Source organism: Monodelphis domestica, chromosome 1 (assembly GCF_027887165.1).
Source record: "Monodelphis domestica isolate mMonDom1 chromosome 1, mMonDom1.pri, whole genome shotgun sequence".
Taxonomy (NCBI): Eukaryota; Metazoa; Chordata; class Mammalia; order Didelphimorphia; family Didelphidae; genus Monodelphis; species Monodelphis domestica.
Genome location: NC_077227.1, coordinates 128,725,304 through 128,748,912, shown reverse-complemented (window position 1 = coordinate 128,748,912; position 23,609 = coordinate 128,725,304). Strand labels below are relative to the sequence as shown.

Genomic DNA, 23,609 nt, shown 5'->3' with positions numbered 1-23,609 from the left:
CTTATTGATTTTTTGAAAAATAAAAGCCCATACCTTCTATTTTAGAATCAAATCCAAGGCAAAAGAGCAGGAAAGGCTAGGGAATGAGGGTTAAGTGACTTCCCCAGGGTCACACAGCTAGGAAGGTTCTGAAGCCACATTTGAACCCAGGATTTCTCATCTCTAGATCTGGCCTTCAATCCACTGAGCCACCTAACTTGCCCCCAGGCTTGTTGATTTTTGATTGCCTGAATGACAGATAAGGAGCAAGTATCATATTCATTTAAACTCCATGAGGCTTCTCATTAGGGGTTTACCCACCTTACTGTGTTGGAACAGCTTCCCTGGGAAATTGTGCAGAGAAAAGCCAAAGACCACTGAACTCATGAAAGAGTTCAAATGCTATCAGGAATTCTTTGTACTATGGCAGGCATATAATACACACACACACACACACACACACACACACACACACACACACATGCATACATGTATACCATCATACACACACTAATTTCTCATTGGAAAGAGAACACAGTTCTTATAATTCATAGTATCTAGCTACCTCACATTTAACAACCCAGAGTCAATCTATTTCACCTCTATCTGGCATCTTCTAGGGGCTGAAGAATAAGTGGATTATTAAGCTTCCAAGACGTCCCTCCATCAGCCTAAATGAGGCATACTCACTGGAATGTTTTCTAGCTAAATAAGGAATTCCTGACTTCCATGATTTACTAGTGGAGCTATGTTCCACCCCTGAGCAAATCTGGGCAAGGTTACTTCCCTCTGTTCCATGGAGAAACTCATATCTATTTTTTGTTGAGACAAACATAAATCTAAAAACAAATGACAAAAAAGCCCATCATCATTCCTTCTAGCACCCAAATTCTGAAAAGGATTAATGCCTGTGTTCACTTGGAGTCAAAGCTCCACCAGAAAGTCCAGTGGTGACACTGAAGGGCTCTGAAAGAATACTGGATTCGATGTCAGAAGACACAAGTTCAAATCCTGGCTCTGCCTACTGTGTGGGTTTGGTGGACAAATCACTTCTCACTTCTGAACCCATGAAAAATAAAGCAGCTGGAGTAAATGTCTACCAAGGCCCTTTATAGCATTAAATCTATGATCTAAGCAGTATTAAGAAAAGAAGGGAATGAGGGCTGTGAAGGAGAGAGAAAAGAAAGCTTCTAGGTTCAGATTTTGAATCTGTACAACATTAGGTGATCTATTAAAATTTTCTGGGCCTTCTCCTAAGTCAAATAAAGATACACAGTGTTGTACTCCACTAATCTTTCTCAGAAACTGCTCTGAGAAAATAACGGATAGGAATAAAAATGTGCAGACTGGCAAATAGGGCCAAGCTAGGTAAATGCTCAATAATAATAACAATATTTAGTAATAATAACAAAGAATGCCCCATCAAGAAAAGGAAAAAGGGCAGCCTTTCATTTGTAACTCTTTAATATATTTTCTTTAAAAAGCTCCCAAATAAGACGACTGATACAGTCAGTTCATTAGAAAATAAAGTGTTTATTAAGAAACTATACACTGAACACTCCTATAAGTCTCTGTGGAAACGCAATGTCCCATTGTCATAGCACAAGGTGAAAGTGATGGCAGGATAAAGAATGTTGGGATGGATGATGCCTGTGAGGCCAGAAATGAGGTAATGATTTACAATAATTAAAAAACATCCTCACGCTTACTCCTTAAAGCCACACACTTGGGAGCAGACCCTGTTCCCTCAGGCTCAATAGAGAGCAACAAGGACTATAAGGGCTGTTAGGAAGCAATGGGGAGACCTCTGAAAGGCAGGTGTGGAGGGAGGGCAAGAATTACACCTTGGTAGGACAGACGGGGGATATCTTGAAGCCCTGGGGTAAAACTCAGCCATCCACATATGGTTTGGGAAAAGAAAGGGGAGGCTTACACCTCACTACAGAGGGAAAGGAGAATTTGAGAAGTTTGGAGTTTTCTCCAAAAATCTTATAGAGGAATCTACAAAATCAGTCTTTAGAGCTGATGTGAAAACTTCTATCCAGAAGGATTTCAGGGGTGAGAATGTGGAAATGAAATTTTAACTGAGTGAAAATTACCAAAAACCTTTAAACCTGGGAGGAAGTGGAGGAGATGTTCAAAGACCTCCAATATTCCAAGGCCCATTGCTAGATACCTCATGATTAGGAGGATACACTGCAGCCTATATTGTATTCCTCAAGGGAGCAGGTACTGGGGGGACTTTGGATAGATGAGCCAAGTCAGTGGGCTCAACTGGAAAGTATGTCAGGAGAATCTGACATACTTTTTGTTGCCACAAAAAATTTTTTTAACCCTTCCTTAAATTATTAAAATTATGCATTATTACTTCCAATGAGGAAGAGACCCATGTTGGAACATATTCTGAAAAGATGCTGAGCCCACCAGCCCTTCCTTCTCCCCACTGGATTAAGAGGTTTTGTTTGCTTTGTTGTTGGCTTTTTTTTTCCAAGTGGAGGGAAGGGAAGGGAGTCCTCTCCCCCAGGGAGTGTGGCCATGGAGTAAGACATGAGTCAAAGCAAACAAAGAAAACACAAATATTGACCAGAGAACAGGATTGACACTTCCATTGGTGCTGGGGAAGGGCCACAGAAGGCCAATTTTAGCTTCTTTTCCCCCTTCAGTTCATCTTTGCCTTGAAAGTATGTATAAATTGGGTTCCAAAGATTCTCAGGCTCAAGGACAAGATATAGGGAGAAAAAGAGAAGATCCAGGGATGGTGGAGAGGCAGGCAGGGCCCCAGGGCCCTTGCTTCTCTGGTCCCCATGGTCTTGGCGGAGTGACCAATTCAATGGCCTGATCTTTCCTTCCCATGGCAAAGGCAAGGCATCCTGTAGGCAAAGCTCATCAAAACAGCAGAGTTGGGGGACAGAGAGGCCAGAGAGGAGGCTAGAGAAAATACTCATCTCCCCTTGGGAGTTTTCTAACATTTGCACACACTGGGAGCCCTCCTCTTATAGAAGAGAACATAAGGAGAAGGGAAGGGAGGATCGTTTCAAAGTAAATACAAATTTCTCCACCAAAGAAAAAAAATGGTTTCCATTCTTCCCTCCGGGACCTTAAATTGATGCCAACACTCAAATCTGGCTTTTCCTCTCTTACCAGGCCGTCTCCACCTCTGCGCAAGTGTTGTCTGTGACTCTTCCCCAGTCTGAGGTCACATGGGTGGCAGCGAGGTCACTAAGGGCGACATGATGTCCCAAGGAGAGTTGGGGAGACCCACAAGTGTCCAAGTGAGGAAAGCAAGGCCAGAGCAAGGCTGAGCTCTGCCATGCTTGACTTTTGTTGCCGAAGAGGAGTTGTTTATTTTATTTTGTATTTTTTTTTGTAAAGCAAGAAAATAACTAGGTGTGTTTAAAAGACAGCTCCTAGAGCACTGGTTTTAAATTTGCTTTATTGGCTCTCACCGTGGTGGTGCCTTGAAGGAAGGTAGAAGGAGCACAGTGATCATTGGAGAAAAAGGGCAACCCTGCCATTGGCCTATGGGAGACCACCCATTTCTGTTGGTATTAAAAGGTGTGTTGGTAGGGGAGTGGGATGCGCACAGGTGATTTGCAAAGTGTTCTGTTTAGCAGCCCTGGATCCAAACAGAACAATGGCCTACTGCTTCCAACCTCTCTTAGGGCCCAGCCTACCAAGGTGACATCAGACCAGGGAGGCTGTAAAGGAGTTCTAAAAGCCATGGCGTCCTTTGCTGAAATAAACATTGACATCCTCAACATAAATGCCACGGTTAAGAGGCTTGGGATGGCCAGGAAGGCTTATTGGATTCAACATAACTTCTCTGAAACCTAAAAACAAAACAAAACAAAACAAAACAGAAAAAAGAAAAAAGAAAAATAAAGTAAACCAAAAAACCCAAAAGAAGATCCAAACTAAGGGACAGAAAACAGAGGGGAGATCGAAAAGGGGACAGCTAAAGATATAGTCAGAGGTAATACTGAGGTATATTGTGAATAGTAAAATCAATTAACAGCAAAAAGGGAAAAGTGAGTGGAGGGGTTGTGATAGGGGGTAAAATTAAAAACAAGCACTGTCTGAAGGACTGGAAACACACCCTCTGCTGCTGCCTCCACTGGGCACCTCCAATTAGCCTGGTAGGGAGTGAGGAAATCAGACTATCTAAGAAAGAAGCTCTGGACTGACAGTAAGGGCTCTTAAAGTCTCTCTAAAGTTGGGTCTCTCTTTCCCTAGAAAGATGAGATTTCTCCCACTTCAAGTTTTGAGTAATGTGACTTCTTGGGGAAAAGAAATATGTGTTTAAGGGACAGAACAAATATTGTCCACAAGTTAAAGGCTCCTAACAAGCAGTAAGGTAGGGAATAGGTAAGAGGAATGGCCTTTGCACTGGATCACAAACTACCAGCTCTATAAAACAGAAAAAGAAAGCTCTTTTCCCCTAGGACCTGTATACTAAAGGGAGAGACCTTTCTATCACCAGAAACCAAAAGGAAAATTCCACCTTGCACATGGCACAATAACTGTGACACATACACATGTGTATTTGTATGTGTATAAATACATATGTGTGTATATTGTGTGTGTGTGTAGAAAGAAAAGAAGGAAGGATTTTTTTGAGACCCATTTTTTTCTTATTTGCTTACTCTACTCAACCAGTTCCACCAGCATTGTGGAAAGTATGGAACAAATGCACCTGACCTCTTTGCCTTCTCATGATGTCAAACCAGATGGGGATGAAATCATGCCCAAAGGATCAACAGAGGAAGGAACCAGATTCAAGGGTGGGGATTTTTTAGAGTAACAGAGAAAAGATGCTCGAGTTTGCCCTTTGTTCTCTCTTCATAGCTCTGGGCTTAATAAAGAATATTCTTATAATTCTTGGGTAAACCAAAGCAGATCTCCAAATGGAAGCTGCTTCTTAGTTTCAGGTTAAAATGAGCTCGGGACTAAAGGATATAAACTGTGTGTATTCCTGCATCCATACTTTTAATTGTGTGTGTGTGTGTGAGAGAGAGACAGAGAGAGACAGAGAAACAGACAGATGTTCAGAGATGGAGAGACAGAGAAACAGACAGAGACAGACAGAAAGAGAGAGACAGAGAGAAATTATTTATATCAGGAAGGGATAACAGGATGAGGCAAGGGTGTGGTTAAAGAGGAGAGAAGAGAAGGGGAAATAAAGAAGACACTCAATGATCTAGAGTGCTTTTCCCCACATCACATTCTATCACCATAAATTCTCTATGTCTGGCCCCAGAAGCTATCATAATCGAAGCAGGGCTGAATTGCTAAGTTCCAAGTATTGAAACACTTTAGGTAGGAATTCTGGGTCTTGTCAACTTCTGCAGGAGATGGAATCAGGCTCCTTCCCATAACAATTATTTTGGCAAGAAGAAGAGATTGGAAAAGAAAATAACTGATAACAATGTATCCTGTAGAATATGAGTCCTCAAGGGAGAGAATAAAGGTGATAGGGATGGGAAAAGAAGAAGGGAGATTATTTTTGAACCTAGTTAAGGTTATTCCTTCCTCTGCTCTATTTTAACCTCTTCCATAATTCCAAGGTTCTCAAGAAGTTTTCTCTTTCTGAGGTTCCTCATATATAAAATATTTCATTTCAAATGTGTCTTAGGATGGCACTTTATAGGAATGCCATAGAGTTTTAGCCTGATGGAACCTCAGATATTTAAAATAAAAGATAGGTTGGAAAATAATTACCAAGGCAAAAAGATCTGAAACAAATAGCTTCCTAAAACCTTGACAGTGGCGGTGGAAGGTAGGAGGAAAGAGAAACCAGTATTGAGCCTCAGTTGCATACAGAAGGGAAATAACTTTGCCAAGGCTTATGGCCAATACTAATGATCAAACCAGAATCAGAGCTCAAGGCCTTCCTAGATCCTACACTTAAACTGCTTTGCTTGTTTGAACACCTGGTCTATTTGACACACATGGTCTATTCACATATCCTTGAATCTAGTACAACCAGAATTAGAAGTTGGCTCTCTCTCTTTTCTACGTAATAGAAACTGAGAAGGAAGGGTCATGCTGGGTTTAGTCATTGGTCATTCATAGAGTAAGATTCCTTAGCCTAAGTTATTTTTGTGTTCATCCTCAACTAACTAACTCTCTCTCTCTCTCTCTCTCTCTCTCTCTCTCTCTCTCTCTCTCTCTCTCTCTCTCTCTCTCTCTCTCTCTCTCTCTCTCTTTTAAACTAAACATTGCCTCCATGGGTATTATCCTTCTGTGAACCAGGATGGTTGCTTCTTATATCTCTGACCTGAGTACCCCAAATACAAGAAGACCTAATTAATCTTCTTGATCTCACAGTATAGAAATAGCTAATTTCCAAGAAGAAGCAGAGTTGATTCATTTCATCTTCTGGAAACTCTGTACCCATGTGAGGAAGGTAGAGTTCTCTTTTACTAGCTCTCTAACTCTGGGAAGGCTGTAAACATAAGGAATAACAAACTCCTGAACCACCTGAGAACCTACAACTGTAACCCCTGGGAAACAGGCATTCAATAGTTTCCACTGTGAGAGTGGGAGCTGCTCCAGAGAGACTCCAATTCTGGCCAGCCACGAGGGGTCCAAGGGCCCTTTAAGGCTCCATGTCGGATTCATTAAAGATAGGGGCCAAGAACTGCGGGTGTCCTTGCCAAGGTATCCACTGCTGCCTTCGTGAATATGAGCCGGTTCCCATATGAGCCGGGATCCGAAGTTTGTTTTTTCTGGAACTCCTTTTCGGGTGGAGCAATTCCAAGATTCTAAATGCTGAAGTCTGATAGCCTGAGAGGCACCACTCCAAGTTTCCCAGTTCCTCCCCCTCTCCCTAAGAAAAGCCCCTGAGCAGAAAGAAAATGCATTTACTGTTACTCTGTGTATAGGGTTAGGGGTATATGGAGATGGGAGGAGGGACACTGACTCTACCACAAGAAAAGATTGGGCAAACAACTATGCAAAGACATAAGCAGGTGAGGAAGACAGATGAGTAGACTTTCAGTGGTAAAAGGCTTTCTTCCTGGGGAGGAGACCTACACTGCTCCTTCTACTTCATCCCTGCTTAAGAGTCAATCCCCTCCTTTCTCCACCTCTCCCTAGGCTCCACAAGATTTAGACAAAGTTGCTTGTACATCCTGGAACTGAGCCTGATCTCCAAGAACTTCCCAGGTGTATTTTTATGAGAAACAAGCCAGACACTCTGAGGCCATTTGGGGAAAATGGTGTGTGTAGCTGGGAGAGAGGAAAGGAGAATTGTTAAAAGATAGGACAAGGATGGGAAATGACAGCACTGTGTACCCACTGAACCCAATAAGTTATTTGGAACATGTCCCTCTAAGATCAGGTTAAATCTACACAGGTGAGACAGACTTTTAGTCCTTGAAGTAGAGGAAAACATCCTACTTCCTGTGTCTGCTGACAGATGTCTTAGGCAGAAAGCAGAGGAGAGCTGCCGTGAAAACTCTGTCTGTCTAGACAATCTTACCTCCTTCCTCTTTATATTCCCTTCTCTATGTTTCATTCCAGTCCCACCCCCTCATTCAGGTCATTATGAGCAAACAGAATTTTTTTTTTTTGCTCATAGTACCTTTGCTCAGTAGAGCCTACCATCTGGAACAACCTTTCTGAATCTTCTGCTTCCACAACACTCCATTTCACTTCAGATCCCAGAAGTCCTCTCTTCCTTAGACTCTCCCCTCTTGTTCTTTCCCTGTTATTTGTTATGTGTTCCTAATTTTATTACCTAACTCCATAAAGTGCTTTGGGTTATGGTAGGGATAAAAGACCCAATACTAAATGGAGCTCAATTGGATTATTTTCAAACATTTCTTTTACAAATGTATTCATTTGTCATCCTAAAGTTGCTACATAACAATAACACTTAGCATTTACACAGCACTTCTTGTTTGAAAAGTACTTTGTAAGTACTAGTTGACTCCAGAGAGAAGCCCTGGTTATGGTCAATGACAATTTATCACATGGCCCAGAGAAGTTAAGAGACTTGCCAAAGTCACACAGGCAGTGGAGAAGCAGATAAAAAAAATGATGCCAGATCATTCGAAGCCCTATTCTTCCCTCTTCCAAAGTTGGGCAGAATGTCTTATGTGGCTTTCTTCCTTATTTCTCTAAAGATGTAGAGCCTTTCTGTCCCTATGTTCCTGGAATTGGGCAAGCTTGTTTGGGGGTATGGCCAAGGTTGGTCAAGTAAGGAGGAGAAGAATTGGGAGATGCTAAGCTTCAATGATTCTGCCAGAGTGTGCTCCACTTTCCACATGATTCTCTGGAGTCCAGATGTTTACATATTGAAAATCAATGGGGGGAGGGGAGTCTTCTTTCTTAGAGGCAAGGGGAAGGGATGAGAAGGAAGAGTTAAAGAGAATGAGGCAAAGAGGAATAAACCAAATGACAGGAAAAAATGCCAAATAGAATCTTACTTGGAGTTTTCTTCCTTTTTTTTCCCTCTACCTTAACCTTCATTAGTAAGCATCACAAAATAATAGAGGCATGCCCCTTTTTTATTTTTCTAGCACAACTACTAGTCATAGAACCTTAGATGTATAGTCAGAAAGGAAATCTGAGGCTATTCAGTCCAGGTCACTCAGACTACAGATAAAGAAATTAAGGACAAAATAGTTTGTGACTTGTCCAAGTTCAAACAAACAGTAAGCAGAAAAATCAGGATTCAAACACAGGTCTGATGACATGAAAATCTTGGCATAAACATGAATATCCTCTTTTCATTTCCTTAATGCACCAAAGATAGAAATTGAAGTAAGAGAGGCAAATCAAGTAGTTCTTTAAGGATCAAGAATATATAAGTGATAAGGTACACTGTACAGGATAATATAAACTAAGTTCTATTCAATCCAATCATGGAGGCTAGCACAAGCTTTCTGGGTTCACATTGTCTACCTCTCATCTATCTTGAATCTTTCTTTTGGGTTGAGGCTGTGGCCAGTTGCCATACTATGGAGAACATGCCTTTTCATCCGGGGCCCCTCTAAACTTCAGGCCTTTGATCTAGGTCAAATTAGTTTTCTTTTAGGATCTTCACACTACCTCTCAGGGACATACTTTCATCAATCCTTGCTTCTTCAAATTAACAAGACAGCACTCAAGAGTTAGGGAAAGGTCATTACTTCACAGAGGGACTAATAGGGAGGGAACAGTAGTGGATGAGATGTGATTAAAGATTTCTCCAGGGATGTCTGGGCTAGTGAAAAACCCATGAATGGAGCAAAAGGAAGAGTTTTCTCTCTTATGAATTCAGGAACCTAGGCACTCTCCTTACAATTATCCTAGCTTGAAGGCTGTGTAAATATTCCCTCCTAGCCTCCTGCAGCCACAGTATTCTTGTCTGGCCTTTCCCCTACTTCTAATATTTTCATCCATTTGTAGCACTGTGACCACCAACCACCATCATAACAATTTGCATTTATCTAGGACTTTCCATGTCAAAAATTAAAAACTCTGTTTAGACATTCACTCACGTATCCTTATAATACTCCTGGGAAATGGGGCCAAGAATGACGAGAACGAACAGCATTCCCATGCTCTCGTCTAGATGGAGAATGGGGTTCAGAGAAGGGAGCTGATTTTATTCAATATCACATAAAGAAAGAGTGGCAGCTCTGGGAATGGAAGCCAGGATTGCTCCTCAGTGAAACTCTACCTTCTCCTTCTAACCACTGACACTAGCTTGTGCTTAAGTGACTCTGTATCGACACTGAGGAGTGTCCAAGTGAAGGCCAAGAATGCCCTTGGATGACCCAATTCCACTTTCTCAGTTTCCAAGCTGGGCATCCATTTATTTTGTCAGAAGGCTGAGATATCATCAAGGATACCTGTAGCCTCCTGAAATCTTGTGTAGAAAAAGAAGAAGTTGAAGACATGATTGTGGTTACCTAGTTCAGTCCTGGCTCATAGGCTGTTTATCTGTTCCTTTCTTGGTTAATCTCTTGAAGCAGTTCTTTGCTTTGCCCATCTGAACATTATTGGGCCTTTCCCCTCAAAAAACTGACCTGAAAGTTAGAGGCATTGGCCACAGTATGGGAAGCTCTGAGAACTAGAGAAGTTCACGAGAAGTGAGCTTGTTCTCCCCTACTCAGACCTTGCTCAGTAAATGCTATAGTCAGCTCTAAATTCTTGAAGCTGGGTAAAATTCCCAAAATGGCATCTCGATAACCCTCACTGAAAAAAACAGCCATGAACACTATCTAGTCAGTGCCCAAAGTTACACAGAAACAGTTACATTTCTAAATTGGAAGGAGTAAACCCAAATTAAAAAAAAAAAAGATAATTCAGAGATCTGGAACAAATCCTTTTACATGATAAAGAGATCTCAGGGGTTAGATTTATGGCCTCAAAAATATACCAGAACTACATTTACAATATTAGTATTGGGAGACAGGGCTAAAACATGTCATGATCTAGGACACGTCATGATGCCAGGACTCTTGAAAAGAAAAGCTGTTAGACTGCATTGGGCAGTACACCTGGATTCATGGCATGGTAAGTTTTGCTACAAAAGGATTCTGTTATATGTTGAAATTGTATCAGAATCTCTAGGTTATTTTCTTGCTGTCCACTTCACACCCAAATTGTGTCTAACTCTGATCCTCAGTCTAACAATGGTGTCTACCTTTTTTGGAATGACTTCTTGGCACTGATAGAAAAATGAAGAAGGCTGAGAGTGGGTCAACATCCATCTACTTTCCCCTAACCCACTTACCGACTTTGCCAAGTCTGATTCCAGTTGTACACAGTTGCTCCAAGGGAGTTGGCTGAAAGTGAATTTACACCTAAAATGGTTGAGCTCACAAAGTTATGACTGAGGGTTAGGAATAGGTGTGATGAGAGTATAATTCTATGCCAAGGTGAGAAAATAAGGCATGGATCCTGTGGAGGTGTCTTTTAGGAACTTTGGCAGTAAACTACGTGTTGGGTTGAATTACTCTTTTTGGGGAAATAACCAGGGACCACTAATAAATATCTCACATAAGTTCTTTTTCCTCTTCCCTCTTTAGGTGGAAGAAGGAGAGAGATCTTTTCCTGGTAGATCATCAAAAAAGCCACCAGCTATATTTTTTTGCTTGTCTGAGACTCTGTGATTATAAAACACAGGAAAAGACAAAAAAAAATTACATGCCCTCATTATAATATTCCGGACTGATGCTATTTACCTGTTTTACATTGCCAGAATTGGAGTTTCAGACCTAAATTAAATCATGGTTGCAAAGAAAGACCTGGTGAGCTTTACTAGTTAAGCTATTTTAGCTTAATAAGTTCAGGTACCATATGGTCTATGTTTGGTAACATCTTTGTAAATACCCTCAAATAGCTACAACTCTTTTTTATATTGCTGTATTCTTTTTTTTCATTTTCTAAATAAACCATATAAAATATTCCCTTGGAACCTGGAATGTGCATCAGCAGGGAGAAAAAAGGGAAAGAGGAAATAGGTATCAAGATAAGATGTTGGTGGAAGAAAAAGAATGTGGGAAAATAAAAAGGAATGGATATCAGTAGATCCCTTAACTTGAGTGGTCAACTAGGCTACTGAAACAAGAAAATCAAAGGACTATTTCCTTCACTTAGAAGTTAGAGATTAGCACAGTTTAGAATAAAATAAGAAAGGAAGCCCCTAGACACTGGGTCTTCTGGTAGATCTCTGAAATGGAGTTGAGACCTCAGGATGTGACTGTAGTCAGCAAATTCCATGGTCTAGCACAATGCATTCTTTCACAAAATACTTTGTATTTGGTAACACAACTGAACTATCTTTGGGAAATTTTTACATAGCATCCTAAAGTATCCCCTCTCATCTTTAGGTTGAATAGAGAATCTTATACATAAGGGAAGGGGTTATGCCAGGATATTGTGTTGTCCAAACTACCTATGAACCAGATATAAACTTAGCTAAAGGGAAAAATGTGATATTTCTTCCATGCCATCATTTGTGTAAAGTGACTTTCTGGATGAAAAAGAAAGTTTGGTTGGGGAACAGAGCAAATATTTCCTTAGATATATATTGCTATTATCTCTTTTTCCTTTCATAGCCAAATTCTCATAAAAAATGATCCTTCTAACTTCCTACTTCCATATTCTCAACACTCCTTCATTCTCAACTCTTTTCAATTGGGCCTCATACTTCACCATTCTACTGAAATCACTCTCTCAGATAACCTAGATCTCTTAATGGCAATATATAACAGCTTTTCTCTGTTTTGACTTCTACATGTTTTGGCTACCTCTTCCTGAAAATTTACTGGAAATCAGAGAAACTTGGATTAAATCATGGCTTTGTGATTTATTACTTATATATGATAGGGGAAATAATTAAACCTGTCTGGGCCTCAGTTTCTTCATCTGTAAAATAAAGAAGTTAAAAGAGATAAGCTCTAAACTTCTTTCTGGCTTTGTTCCATAATTTCTTGTCTGTTATGATTCTCCTTCTACCTATTTGACTATTTCTTTACTGATGCTTCATTCATCTTCCATGTCCTAAACTCAAGTATCCTTCAAGACTTTCCTGGACCTTCTTCATTTTTTTTCCTCTCTTTTAGTGACTGGATGATCTCCTATGGAATTATCATCTCTATATTCAGCTCTCAGATATATAAATCAAGCCCTAATCTTTCTCTTGAACTTTAACTTTACAAAATCAATTGCTGCCTGCTAATCATTTTCACCTATATGCTCCATCAGTATCTCTACCTCAAGGTGTTCAAGTCAGAACTTCATAAAGTTCATCCTAGTCATCCCCTCCTTTAAAATTCCTCTATTTTTTGTGGGTGAGGTATTACAATTATCCCAGTCATTCAGATTCATAACTTTGGAGATACCTTTGATTCTTCCATCTTCCTCATCCTCTATATCCAATCATTACTTACATCTTATTTATCCTACCTCCACTACCTTTCTTATAACCATTTCCCTCTTACCACTTCCACTGTTACCCCTTTAATTTATGTCCTCAAAACTTTGAGCCTTGACTAATACAATAGCCTCAAAAATGCTGTCTGTCTGTCTGTCTGTCTGTCTCTCTCAGATGGATGTGTAGCAGCTACTCAAAGGCCCAATCCCAATACTGATAAATATGGAAACCTTAACCTACTCCATTTTTCCAACCTGGTCCAATTCACCTTCATTAATTAGCCTACTAGCCCTTTGCAACTAGGAGCCCACCATATTGATGCCAGACTTTGTGCAGAAACTTGATCAACTCTACAGTGCTGCAGTTCAGAATTTCCATACTCAAGCAAACCATCAGCATCAGGGACTACAGGCATATCCCATGTACCCCATTGGTCCCTTTCTAAGCTATCAATTTCTCTTGGCTTTAATCTAATTTCTAAAAACTGCTAAAATAACCTTTCAAAAGCATGTGACTCACTGGCTCAAAATTTTTCATTGTTTTTTCTATTTCTATTTCTTTTAATATAGAGGAAAAACCATTCTTAGCCTGGAATTTATTATACATATTTTTCCAGCTGGGTAGTACAGTGGATAGAGTGTTGGGCCTGGAGTCAGGAAGTCAGAAATACCAGAGTTTAAATCCAGCCTTAGGCATTTACTAGCTATGTGTTACTGGGTAACTCATTTCACTCTGTTTGCCTCAGTTTCTTCTTCTGAAAAATAACTGGTGAAGGAAATGGCAAACCACTCCAGTATATTTGCTAAGAAAACCCCAAATGAGGTCATAAAGAGTCAGACACAACTGAAATGACTGAACAGTTACAACAAATGATCTGGTTTAAATCTTCCTGTCCAGACTTATTTCAGATTACTTTCCATCAATCATTCTAGCCAAATTGGACTGCTAGCTATTCCTCAAATTCAACCATCCATTCCCTACATCTGTGAATTTATACAAATTATTTCCTAAGCCTATAATCTTCTTCCCATTCTACCTCTCCAAATTCTTATCATCCTTCAAGGTTCAGCTCAAGATGGTTGTGAAACATCCTTGATTCTCTAAGTTGTCAATGTTCTCTCCCTTCTAAAATAACCTTTTATTTTTTATCTATGTACTTGTTGCAAATCCCCAGAAGGCAAACTCCTTGACAATAGGAACCAATTCATTTCTGCATCTCTAAATTACAATGCCTTGACACACAGTAGGACTTGATAAATGCCAGCATTTCCTTAAGAAACAAAAAATCAAGCTTAATTTCCCCCATCCTCCCTTTCAACTTCTAAATAGCTTTGTCTCTACATCTATCCTTTCTTCCTTTCCCCTTTTATAAGATCTCCTCTCTACAATAACTGTAGTCTCTATCTTTACTGACACTTTCTTCCTCTCTACAAACATGAATAAGCTTCTCCTATCTTAAAACCTTCAAATGATCTTGCTGTCATCCTGTTTTGCATCTTTCTTTCATTGTCTAACACTTCAAATGTGTACTATCTAACTGATGCCTCCAATCACTCTTTTCCTTTAATCCTCTATAACCCAACTTCAACACTCTCTCCTGTTTTGAAATTGTATTCTCTAAGGTCACAGTGATCTTTAATCACCAAATCAGAGATATCACAGAACATCACAGTGGTAAGGTACTTCAGAAGTCATTTAATCCAATTCATATCCCCCAAAATAATGATAATCACAATAACAATGACTAGAATACATATAGTATAGCTAAGGGGCACAGGATATTGAGTGCCAGGCTTGGAGTCAGGAAGGCCTGAGTTCAAATCCATTCTCAGACATGTTCTAGTTTTGAAACTCTGGGTAACTCATTTAACTCTATTTGCCTCAGTTTTCTCATCTGTAAAATGATCTGAAGAGGGAAATGACAAACCACTCAAGTATCTTTGCCAAGAAAAGCTGCAAACGGGATCACAAAGAATCAGAGAGGACTAAGAAGATTGAACAATAAAAAGAATGCATATAGAACTTTAAGGTTTGCAAAGCCTTTATAAATATTATCTCATTGACCCTGACAACAACCCTGGAAGATTGGTATTATTATTATCCCCATTTTATAGAGGAAGAAACTGAGGCGGACAGAAACTAAATGATTTGCCCAGGATCACACAGTGTATGAGATCAAATCTGACTTTAAGTCTTCCTGACTCCAGGTCCAGTGCTTTATATTTTGTGCCACATAACTGCCTCAATCTCAAAAAAAAAAAAAATTCTTTATAACATGCCCAACAAATGGTCACTTAGTGAAAAACTCTAATGAAAAGCAATCTACTATTTATCCAAGGCAAAGTATTCCACTTTTTTGCTACTTCTAAATGTTATTTCACTATATCTTTGTTTACTTAAGTATAGAAAACATTTTTCAGCCTTTTTTCTTGGTTTTCTCTACAACTTGTGGCACAGTTGGCTGCCCTTAACTGCTTGAAACTTTCTCCATTCAGACCCCTTGCTTTGGTTTCTATGATTCTACATTTCCTTAGTTTTCCTCTGACTTCTTATATTTAACTGGTCTTTTACTATCTTCTTCATTGACCAAACAATTAACATTGGTTTTTCCTAGCACTTTAGTTATCAATTTTCTCTCTTCATACTCTTTTTCTGGGAAACTTCATCTTTCAAATGACTTTAATCATCAAATTACTATCGACCATTCCTAAGTCTAAAACTTGGGGCTCGTTTTCTTTCCTGTAATCCCGCCCCTAATTTCCAGCTGCCTTCCAAACATAGTTACTCACTTAATCTCCCTTACACCTTGGATTCAACCAATTTAAAATTTAAAATTAAAATTAAAAAAAAATAATAATAGAAAGATCTTTACTCAAAATCAATTCCCCTTCCTAATGTGAATGGTTATGTGTGTGTGTGTGTGTATGTGTGTGTGTGTGTGTACATCCAATTCCTAAAGTTTAGAAATACACAGCTGTCTTTGAAGTTTCCTTTTCTCTTACTTCCTGTATCCAATCAAGTACCTCTTTATCTCCACAGCTTAGAATCTTTTCTTTTTCTTCAAGGCTAAGTTGAAGTGACACCATCTATGTTTAAAGTATTCCCTAATCTCTTCAATTGTTAGAGTTTCCACCTCCTTAAACTGTCTAGAAACATTTTACATAGTTTATCCCTCACTCCCTATATACTCTCTTTCCTTTATGTTACACTTATCTGTATATTTGTTGTATCTTTCTAAAAAGATGTAATCGTCTTGAGGGCAGGGATTGTCTTTATTTTTTTATGTTCAGTGTCTTCAATACAGTGAGTGTCTCATAAATACTTGTATGGAATTGAAGTCCCATGGAAACATTTTTTACAATATCATTAGCAGCATCCATTATTTCCTCTCTACTCTCATTACCATCACCCAACTTTGGATCCTTAACATGACATCCTATATTTCTCTATTAGCCATCACACCACTTGTCTCTTCTCTTTCCAATTGACTCTATATACAACTGGTGTTAATGTTCTTAAAGCATCACTCAAATATTATCAGTCCCCTCTCAAGATTCTTAAATTGATCTTCCTTCTATATAGTAGAATATTCTTATCTCATATTCTTATTTCTCACAAGCTGAACCTAAACTAACAACCCAGTCTAATCTCCCAATACTCCCCTTAAGGAATTCTCTACCCGTAAGAGAAAGAGTTTATATCTGAAACTTCCCTCTTGGTTTCCTACTTTTCCCCTTCTCTTCATGCCATTTATCTGCATGGAATAATATAATCTACTTTCTGCTTACCTAAAGCATGCCCCTTATTCAAGATCCATATAAAACTCTGCCTTTTGCCCAAAGTTTTCCTTGACCACCCCAGGCTATAGTAATTTTCTTTCCTCAGAACTCCCATAGCAATTATTTTCTTGACAATTAATTGAGCAATTAATCATGCACTGCTATGTGTTATCTCTTCCATTATTGTCTTAAACACTTATTTAAATAGTTTGTAGAGGTTCTTTTTTATTGTTTTACATGTTAATGTGAAAAACTAAGATGCAGTGTAATAGAGTAAAAAAGAAATTGGATTTTAAATGAGAAGACCTGAGTATAAGAGCTGGATCTAACATTGCCTGGCTTTATGCCCATGGGTGAATCAATTAACCTCCTTAATTATCAATTTATTTATCAGAAAAAGGGATAATATACTTAACAGTGCCAAATGAGTAAAGCACTTTGTAAAACTAAAGCACAAGATGAATATGAGTTTGTTCATTTTGGATTTTTAATATAATTGGCATTCATAATTATAGTGATAATGATAATAATAGAGATTATTTTTGGCTCCTTAATTAGATTATGCGTTTCTTGGGTACATGAAGTGCCTAATACATTTCTGTATTCTCAAATTCATATTCCTTGCAAAAAATAAGTACTCAATAAATATTAGTGGGTTGTGTTTAATTTATATCAACTATATTATAAAAGGTTTTCTATGAATGTAATTATTTTGTGTTATTGTAATATGTGTCATGATGTGACTAAAAGGATCATAGAATTAGAGATGGCACTGATCTTGGAAGTCATGAAGTCAAGTCCCTCATTTTACAAATGAAAACCAATGACATAACCACACAGTTAATAAAAAGAAGAGTCAAGATTCAAACCCAGGTCCTTAGACCAAACTCAGAACTATATTGTACACCAAAAATGTCAAGTACATGGCTTAGCCTGTAACACTGTGATTTGCAACACTCGTGTTTAGCCAGCATCAGGTTAAAATGTAACTGGGAAATATTTAAGAAAATATATAAAAATAAAATAGAATATAGATAATGTTAATATATGGTTTTTAATATTTTTAAGGTAACATGTGATCCATAGGGATCTTTGTCAATGGTTTAATCATCCTCATTTCTAGTTAAGTTTCAGATCACTGGTGTACACTACACTACAATACCCTACACTACAGTATCTTTTTTTTTTTTAATTTTATTTAAACCCTTACCTTCTGTCTTGGAGTCAATACTGTATATTGGCTCCAAGGCAGAAGAGTGGTAAGGGCTAGGCAATGGGGGTCAAGTGACTTGCCCAGGGTCACATAGCTAGGAAGTGGCTGAGGTCAGATTTGAACCTAGGACCTCCCATCTCTAGTGCTGGCTCTCAATCCATTGAGCTACCCAGCTGTCCCCTACACTACAGTATCTTGACTCACTTGGAAGTACTTGTTATAGTACTTTGGTGTTTCTGAAACATTCTGACTGTCAACAATTACCTTTAAAACAAGTCTTTGTATTTCTCCCAGAATTTAACTCAGCAGGTCTTTACCCAAAATAGATGCTCAGCAAATGTTTGTTGAATTACATTGAATCAATGTGACATATTTGTACTAGTAAACAAGTGAGCTCAGGTAACTTTTTTTCAAGGCAACAGAACCAGCCATACCAGACACCGTACTAGACCCTGGATCTCCAGAACCTTAATAAGCATTGTTCTTTCCATTGGACCATGATGCCTCAATTATTAAACTATCTAGAACACCCTACCCCCAACCCTGCTTCCTTACACTGTGAATTCATAGAACTGTAGGTGTGATTATAACAAAAGAGTTAATGATTCTCTGAATAGAGGTGAGTGCTTGTGAATAGTAATAAACATTATAATTAAAGTCCAAATTTTGGATAATGTCATTTTCAAGCAATTAAAACTGTACCCTAAGGGATATCATGGCTATCTCATTCAGAGCAGATCTTCTGAAAGATTTATTAATAGTGGAGAAGAACTGTGACTAATGCTTAACCCATTTATTTTCAAAGATGTTTTTTTCACTGAAGATTGTTGATGGATTTTCTTTTTGTTGTTCTTACCATATTTGAACTCAACCAGTCAGCTAGGAAACATCCAAACTGGTAGTTCTCAAGCATTTTTTGCCCAAAGCAAAGAACATGTGTGTGTGTGTATGTGTGTGTGTGTGTGTGTGAGAGAGAGAGAGAGAGAGAGAGAGAGAGAGAGAGAGAGAGAGAGAGAAAGAGAGAGAGAGAGAGAGAGTGAGTGTCTATGAGGAAAAATCATACTTAAGAGTGACTGATTCAGCCAGTGTGACAGAGTAAAAGAAGCCTGGCTTGGACTCGAGAGACTATGGCTCTGTCACTATGTAAAGCATGAGATTACCTGCTCTGCTTATCTCACAAAGTCATTCTGAAGATCAAATGATATAATATATTTGAAAGAGCATGGAAGACATAAAGCACGGCACAGGCTTAAGGTATTATTACCTTGTAAAGTGTCAGAAGTAAGGCCTAATTATAAATATCACCGTCAGGCATTCCACACTGAGGCAACCTCCTACTCTCAAAAACAAGAGAATTAGCCAGTCTTAGTTGAATATCAGTAACAGTTCATATTTAATATATGCAGTCTTTAAAGTTTTACAAAATGTTTTTCTTGACACACTCCCATGGGATGAGCCAATAAAATGTTATCATCCTTATTTTACAGATGAGGAGACTGAGGCAATGTAGTCTAAGTCACTCACTAATGGTCACACAGCTAGGATGTGTCAGATCTAGGACTCAAACTAAGGTATTTTAACTCGAAATCCAGAAGTTATTTCACCATATTTCATTTCTTATAGAAAATTTAACACAGATAGTAAAAAGAATTACACCTTTAAATTTCCAAAATAAGTTTTAAAACTTAAGGCATTTTTTTATGGTTTTCAAAAAAGCTTCATAGGGAAGTTAAAATGAACAAATCACATTATTTTCTATTCTGAACAACAAATATTTGTTAAATCATGTGTCTCTTCCCTGGCTTGATCTCTGATTTGATGGAATAAACAATTTTTGGCCACTGTAATCTTTAATCAGTGCCTGTTTGTCCAAGCAAAACATCTTGTTGAAGGGACAAAAAAAGCAGCAATGGTAGAGTGATGCAGAGGCAGGAAATGAGACAGAGTGATGATCTTATGGTTGAGAAGAAAAGGGTTCAAATTCTGCCTCTGATACTTAGTACCTCTGAGATCCTAAGAGTCAGTAAATCTGGATGTGTCTAAAAAAATTTCTTAGGATTTAATGACTAAGTCATTGTTGAGCTCTTAATCTGCTGTAGGAAAAAGGAATTTCCACATTGGACATTTCTTACACTGACAAAATCACAGATCTATTGTGTGTAAGCAATGAATTACCACCACCTCCTGCTAAAGGATAAGCCTTAACTTTATGCATTACTTTTTTTTCTCCTTTTAAACTATCTTCGGTCTTTGAATTTGCATAAAGTATCAGTTTCAAGGCAGAAGAGCATTAAGGGTTAGGCAACTGTGAATAAGTGATTTCCCCAGGGTCATATAGCTAGGAAATGTCTGAGGTCACATTTGAACCCACGACCTCCCATCTCCAGGCTTAGCACTCTATCCACTGTTCTACCTAACTGCCCTTATATATTGCTTTTCAATGAATAAATTTTCCTTGCTACATGGAAGAAAGGAAACGTAGTATGTTATTTATTATTGTACCCATCGTCTATATTGGATTCATGTCTACTCATGAGATACTCAGTGATCCACACAAAGCCAATTAATGACATGTAATCATATACTCCTGGATCTAAAAGCCCAGAGCTGCCCCTATATAATGTGTATGAAAATGAAAAACTGGGATCTTAACATTAACCAGAGCTTAATTTTAATCATAATATGCCTTCCTATATAAATTGACCTCCACATTTCTACATGGTTGACTCCAGGTATGAAGGATTATCTGAACCATAACATCGTGTTGGTGATGGAATGGACCAGAGTGTGAATAGTTACCATACAATTGTGTGTTAAAGCATAAAAGATCATGAGTTCTGAGGATGGACCAGTGGTCCCATTTGCCAACCATTCTCTATTATTTTACACTAAAGACTTTAATCACTTTTAATCAGAGAATTTCTAAATGACCAAGAAGAGCAATAAAGAGACATTTGATAATCATTATTTTAAACAAGGGAGCTACAGAATCCATCAGTGTAATCTCTTGCTCTACAATCATGCTAATTAAAGACCCCCAAAAGAGCTAGGATAAAAATGTCAAAGGGCTCTCTCTCTCTCTCTCTCTCTCTCTCTCTCTCTCTCTCTCTCTCTCTCTCTCTCTCTCTCTCTCTCTCTCTCTCTCTCATCCCTGATTACAGACTTTCTTGTCTGTTCAAGTATCAATAAACTTGAGAAATGATGATCCTGGGGAGGAGTCCTGGCTGTGTAGGCTCCTACTCCTAAAGGTAATATTAACACTACCAAGGTCACTACCAAGTCAAAACAATAGAAGATATATATATATATATATATATATATGTACATAATATATGTGTGTGTGTGTGTGTGTGTGTGTGTGTGTGTAAGAAGAGAATTGGAAGAAATAGAGTCATGTATTCAACACCAAAACCTGAGGTAGACATGTAGAGTGTTTGACCTAGGAAAGGGTAAGGGCATTGGAAGCCTTCAGGAAATGTTTAAAGATATAGATGGAAGTAAGAGAGGAGGAAGATAAAGAGAAGAAAAAGAAGACATTTTTCCCTATATACAATAAGGTTATATTAAAAGAAAGATAAATAATCAGAAACTCTTATTAAATTAGCTTCCAAATTGCTGATTGAAAAGAACCGGCTATAGCATCTTTAGGTTCTTGGAACTGCCTTTACAAATCATAGTTTTCTCTGTCCATCGGTCTCATTTTCTTCATTGACAACAATTGTTTCCCCTACTAACCTGTTTTCTCTCTCTCTCCTATGCTACTGAGGATATAAGCTAGTATCACAATAGGTCTAGAAATTATGCCATACGTGGGACGCTTTGAGAAACCACTCTCAGATACAAAGACAAAGGGAAGGGTGAGATAGGACAATAGTCTATAAATATATGAAGATGTCATAAAGAATAGAAAAAAAAATTCTTCTGTGTTGGTATGAGAGACAAAACTAAGAGACATATGAAAGTGATAAGGAAACCAATAGCATATCAATTTCAGAATTCCCTAGCTATTTGAGTGCCCCAACCATGACTGTTGCCTAAAGCTGTGAGTTCCCCATCTTTGGTGGTATAAAAGCAGAGGATGGATAACTAGTTCTCAAGGAAGCCACGAACAAGTTGTCTTTACTATGTGGAAGGTTGGACTGGATGACAATCTAAAGCTAATTCTACCATAAATTTTCTGATGTTTTTTTTTCCTATAATTCAAACCACAAAGCAAATGTGGGAGAAGCATGGAACCATAAAATCTTGTTAACAATGAATTCAGAGGGCTATGCTATATCAAACTTCTGCAAGAAGGCTTTCCCAGTTCCTTTAATCCTAGTGTCCTATGAGATTAATTCCAATTTATCCTGCCTATAACTTGCATATACATAGTTGCTTCTTTGCTTCCCCCCATTAGACTGTGAACATCTTGATGGAATTGGCTTATATTTGCTTTTGTTTTTTTTTTAAATCTCCATTGCTTTGTGTAGTGCCTTATGTACATAGTAGACACTTCATAAATGTTTGTAGATTTGTCTTAATTTGATTTAAAGTGAAGGCAAATCTACCAACCCTAACATATCAAACATGTAGGACAGATGAACTCTGGCAGTAGTTTTGTCATCCTTTAGGCAATTGAGGGCATTATAAATTACAGAGAATAGTATGGAAAACCTCAACACAACTGTTCCAGCAACTGGGATTTCAATTTCAATTCAATTTTAAATTTGAAACTGTGTTTCCTGGGTGTTTCCTTAGTCCTTATTATGGGCAAAAGAATCACAGAATCTTGGAATTTCAGATTTGGATGGGATCTTGGAAGCCACTCAGTGCAACCCATCACTGTGTAAGAATCCCTTTTATCATATGTTCAACCAGCAGTCATCCAACCCTTGCTTGAAGAGTTCCAATAAGGAGAATTGCATTACTACCAACATAAAGTCATGTGACTTTTCAAAGACCTAATTAATTCAGAACTTTCTCCTTATTTCAAGTTTAAACTGGCCTCTCTCTGAAAATTTCTACTTCATTCTTAGTTCTGTTCTCAGAGTACAAGTACAAGTCTAATTCTTCTTCCACTTGGCAGCCATTCAATGCTTAAAGACAGTTACCCTTTTCCCCTTAAGTCTTCTCTTCTCCATGATAGCCTCTCTAGTTCCATCAGCCAGTCTTCATATATCATGATCTTAAGGCATTTCAGCATACAGTTTGTCCTACTTTCTATCAGTTTATCAGGGTCCTTTCTAAATGGGATAATTGAAACACAATATTTAAGATGTAGTCTAACAACTGCTACTCCCAGTTGCCCCTTCCCCCACAGTCAGTCTTGTTTCCTTTCCACACTAGAAAAGGATAAAAGAAGACCATCACCTCCCTAGTCCTTGATACCCTGCTTTTCTTAACACAACCTTATATTCTATTCATTTTGGTTGCTTTTGATATTAAGCTTGTAACCTACTAAAACCTCCAAATGCTTTTCAGATGAACCACTACCTAGTCATGAGAACCTTATTATAAGATATCCTCTTTATCCTGATTATAATGCCATCTTACTTATATTCTGCCAAATATTCTAGCCTGCTGAGATATTTTTAGATCCTCCTGATTCATCCAGTTAATGAGTCAACATGTATTTATTAAGTGTCTACTATGTGCTAGGTACTGTTCTAAACAATATGGGTTCAAAAAAGGCAAAAGGGCAACTCTGCTTTCAAGGAGCTCACAATCTAGTGGGGAGAAAACATGAAAACATCTATGTACAAGCAATAAAAATACACACACA

The 23,609-nt window shown here is 38.3% G+C and overlaps 1 protein-coding gene across 5 annotated transcripts in view; it reads right to left on the bottom strand.

Annotated features, from left to right (window-relative positions):
- Positions 1-23,609, bottom strand: part of NTRK3 (neurotrophic receptor tyrosine kinase 3) — a 459,350-nt gene that overhangs the window by 125,262 nt on the left and 310,479 nt on the right. The window contains exon 13 of one of the 5 annotated variants that reach the window (XM_007479384.3): positions 1,493-3,809. The exons of the other annotated variants lie outside the window; for them this stretch is intronic. Coding sequence (XP_007479446.1) covers positions 3,691-3,809 — 119 coding nt within the window. The 3' untranslated portion in view covers positions 1,493-3,690. Of the gene's footprint in view, positions 1-1,492; positions 3,810-23,609 lie in introns of those variants that run through there. 5 annotated transcript variants of the gene reach the window in all.